The sequence below is a fragment of the Fomitiporia mediterranea genome (assembly GCF_000271605.1).
Source record: "Fomitiporia mediterranea MF3/22 unplaced genomic scaffold FOMMEscaffold_13, whole genome shotgun sequence".
NCBI lineage: Eukaryota > Fungi > Basidiomycota > Agaricomycetes > Hymenochaetales > Hymenochaetaceae > Fomitiporia > Fomitiporia mediterranea.
Window position 1 is genome coordinate 915,201 of NW_006760398.1, and position 4,312 is coordinate 919,512.

General features: G+C 36.6%; 1 protein-coding gene across 1 annotated transcript; it reads left to right on the plus strand.

Moving 5' to 3' along the window:
• Positions 1 to 3,246: 3,246 nt before the first annotated feature.
• FOMMEDRAFT_94672 (kinase-like protein) lies at positions 3,247 to 3,842 on the plus strand (the record flags this gene model as incomplete). The annotated part of the gene is made up of 3 exons (XM_007270384.1): positions 3,247 to 3,414; positions 3,470 to 3,538; positions 3,594 to 3,842. Coding segments are annotated over 3 exons (486 nt in total), but the record flags the coding sequence as incomplete, so codon positions are not given.
• Between the last annotated feature and the right edge of the window lie 470 nt (positions 3,843 to 4,312).

Below are 4,312 nucleotides of genomic sequence, written 5' to 3' on the forward strand. Positions count from 1 at the left end.
GGACAACTAAAATATTTACACAGTACAGAGTTAAAATAAAACTTTTACAAAGTGATAATGATACTGTATTCCTTAGTGAAGATTTCCAACAATATTTAGATTCACAAGGAACAAAACAAAGATTAACAGTACATCATACTCTACAGCAGAACAGAATAGTGGAACGAACACATAAAACTATATTTAGAGGTGTAAGAGCATATCTAACATCTACTGAATTACTGTTTACATTATAGGCTGAAGTAGCAATTCATATTACCTATATTCATAATAGAACACTGTGTACTGCTTTAAATTATAATACCCTACATTACAAACGTTACAGAACACACAGAACAATTGATAATATATACAAATTTGGTTAATATATTATCATTTGCAATGAAAATCCTACAAAAATACAACAGTAAGGTATCATCACTTGTTGGATAGGATTAGACAATGAAAGTAAAGGTCATAAAACTTGGTACAATAATAAAATTACTATTGAACAAAATATTCAATTTCTCGAAGGTAAACCTCCTCAAATTGAAGGGGAGAAAATAGACAATACAAACAACAATACAAACGAGTGTTTAATAATTAAAAATAATGAAATGGACAATAGAATAACAAGAATGGATGACAATGATACAGACAATGCTGATCCTAACAAAAAAGGAAAAGTGGCAGAACCAACAGACTTAACAGACAACAAAGTTAAATTAACCAAAAAAGAAGTAGAACCTAAATTATGTTGATCAGAACAGAAACAGAAACTGACAGAATGTACTATTGAGCTTGAACAATGTATGGAGAATAAACACATAACAAAACACATGTATGTACTTAGCAAAAAGGATGAAGATAATATTGTCATTCATTTAACAGAATTTAATGCTAAAATAAGTGAAATACAATTGGATCTGACTTCATTTTATGAAGCAATCCAATGTCCAGATTGTGATTCATGGATTACAGTTATGAAAGACAAAATAAAACAATTAGAAAATCATAATACATGGGAAATCATGAATCCACACAATAATATTAACATTATTGGAACACAATTTGTCTATAAAATAAAGTGATACACCAATAATAGTATAGAAAAATATAAAGCACAATTAGTAGTTCAAGGAAACTATCAGATTGACAGTCTTGACTATCATACAGACAATTTATTTGCTCCTACTGTTAGACTATCTACAGTGCAATTGATATTAGCATGGGCAGCATCTAATAATTATGAAATACATCAGATAGATATAAAATTGGCATATCTCTATGGACAATTGATGGAAGACAAGGAAATATATGTTAAACCTCCTCCAGGTAACTTAATAGACAGATTACAGAATGGACAAATATTACAATTATGAAAAGTACTATACAGATTAAAACAAGCTGGTAGAAGATGGTATAAAACACTATCTAATATACTACTTAAATGCAGATTAACGAAATCCAAACATGATAACACTGTATTCTTTGTAAAGAAGAAAGAAATAACTGTAGCCATATTATTTGTACATGTCAACAATATTACTATTGTGGCAAAGAATAATAATACTATTGTAATGATAAAACAATCTATTGTATGTCATTTACAATATACAGACAGTAGCAAATTACACTGGCTACTTAGTATAGAGATTCAACACGACAGAGAGTATAGATTCATCAGGATGTGTCAGACACATTATATTAATAGTATAATAGAACGTTACAAACTTACAAACAAACAAAGTGTACAAACACTCATACAGCCTAGTACACAATTAAAAACAGTATTGCAAACTAATAACAATAGAAAACAAATGTCTGATATACTATACATGAACATGGTTAGTGTACTTAGATACATTGCAGACTGTACACGGCCAGATATAGCATTTGCAACAAATCAGTTAGTAAAATACCTCAATGACCCTAGTATGGAGCATTATCTGGCACTTAAACATTGTTACATGTACTTAAAAACTACAAACAATGTCTGGCTCCAACTCGGTGGCACAAATCAATCAATATTGAACAGCTATACAGACACAGACAGTATGATGTAAGAAGGGCATTGTGCAATATCAGGATATGCATTTTACTTGAGTAATTCATTAGTTTCGTGGTCAAGTAAAAGACAAACACTGGTGGCAAATTCGACGTATGAAGCTGAATTAATAGCTCTTGCAAGAGGAACACAGGAAGCAATCGTACTTACACATTTAGCTGAAGAGATTCTGCAGGTCTCTGATGCACCAATTAATATCTTTTGTAATAACAATGCTGTTATACGAACGGTTACATCGGACGAACTCAAATATTCGGAACGAACGAAGCATTTAGATCATAAGAAAGATTTTATTAAATGCTATATTGAGTTAGAGTACATAAATGCAAAATACATACAGACGAACGATCAACAAGCAGATATATTAACTAAAGCACTACATGTACTACAAGTCAAACATCTTACCAGTTTACTCGGACTAGTAAGAGTTTGAAGGGGAGTATTATGAGATGATTAGTTCATCAACAGACGAACCACGAGACGATGACTTCATAATGTCTCAGTTAGAATACATACAATATAAGGACGAGAGACACTGAGTGGTCAATCGTCACCTCACCCCTTGTCTATGCGTGCCCCCCTTAGTTCTCCCTCTCAACACGTGTATACCCTTATAAAAGACAGTATCGACCACTGGGTAAAGGGGATTCTTTTCCCCTGACCCCTCACTCAAGTACTAGGTTATCCCAGTCAGTAGTTGAGTGAACTAAGGGCGATTAGAATTCTCTTGTGAGGAACAGTGAGTTTCCTTACACTGCACTGTCCAATATAAAACTGCTCAAGTATATGATGCTCTCCTCACTCAATGCACACTCTTCAAACAGCTTTATCAAATATTGCCCGTTCTGTCGGGTCTGCAGTTGACCCACAACGCTAGTACGGTTACAAGACAAGCATAATAAATCTTCCAAAGCTCTCAACACAGTCCTCGCGAGTTTATCGCATCCTGACCTGACATCACGAATCAGCTACGATGGTGCTGTCATGAAAGCACATGGGGGATTTTGCGATGTTTTCGTTGGGAAAGCGAGCTTACCCACGACGAATACGGGCGCCTTTCGTTTACGGAGAAAAAGGCAAGTAAAAGTCGCGATAAAGCGACTTCGTGTGCACATTCAATCTGAGCGCGATTTTGCGAAAGTACGTCATTTCTGTTCACAGAGCACCCTTTGCATTCATGCTGTGGGTCTGTGTAGCTATTCGTCAAGGAGCTCTATGTGTGGTCCAAACTTGCTCATGAAAATATTCTGCCACTTCTTGGATACGTCTTGGAAGGAGACTATCCTTCTGTGGTATCGGAATGGATAGAAAATGGCACCGTTACAAAGTATTTGAAGCATAACTCTTCTGCTGATCCTGAAAAGCTGGTAAGCCATTTATCTCGACGACGAAATGTTTGCACTGAGATAAACTATTGAACAGATATTGGGGATAGCTGCTGGGATGGATTACCTGCATGATCAAGACATTGTACACTCAGATCTTAAAGCAGTGAATTCCTTCCATCTCATTTATTTGTTACTCTTCTTACCATATTATACCGAAGGACAATGTACTAGTCGGACCGTCCAGTCAACCTCTTATTTGCGATTTCGGGATGTCTCGCACGTTGGCTTCTTCCTTGTCCATTGAAGCCACCACCCTAAGCGATGTGAGGGGATCCGTCAGATGGATGGCCATTGAGCTTCTAGATATCAATCTTGATTCTCTCCACACGAAGGAGACAGATGTCTGGGCATTCGGCATGACTGTCTACGTATGTTTTTCGGTAACGTTTTCCGAATTACGAAATTGATCAATCTGCGTTAGGAAATCTTATCAAAGGAACTACCTTATGCACGTCTCAAGAGTGACCCGCGTGTGATGTTCGCCATTATTTCAAGGAGAATTGCCATCACGACCTGCTGATCTGGACGATGCGTCTTCGTTTGAACTGGCTGCTTGGCAGGTGTGCGAAGCGTCGTGGATATCTCCTCCGTGGAAGCGTATTACAACGAAGAGGGTAATGTCTATCCTTGTTGAGCAGGTAGCTCAGTCTGTATAATGAAAGCAGGATTCCACGTTGTTTTAAAAGAAGACTAGTTTACCAAAGAACTTCTCGCTTAAGTCCAGAGTCCGAGTTTCTGTATATGGCACTGGAAAGGCTGTGTAGCTTTCCTATGTCTAATTTCAAATTTAATGTCCGCACCCAATGTGGGTATCTACATGCGTTACTATCTCGTATCGTATCATCAATCAAGCGTCACGATCAGCATCATCGAGCCA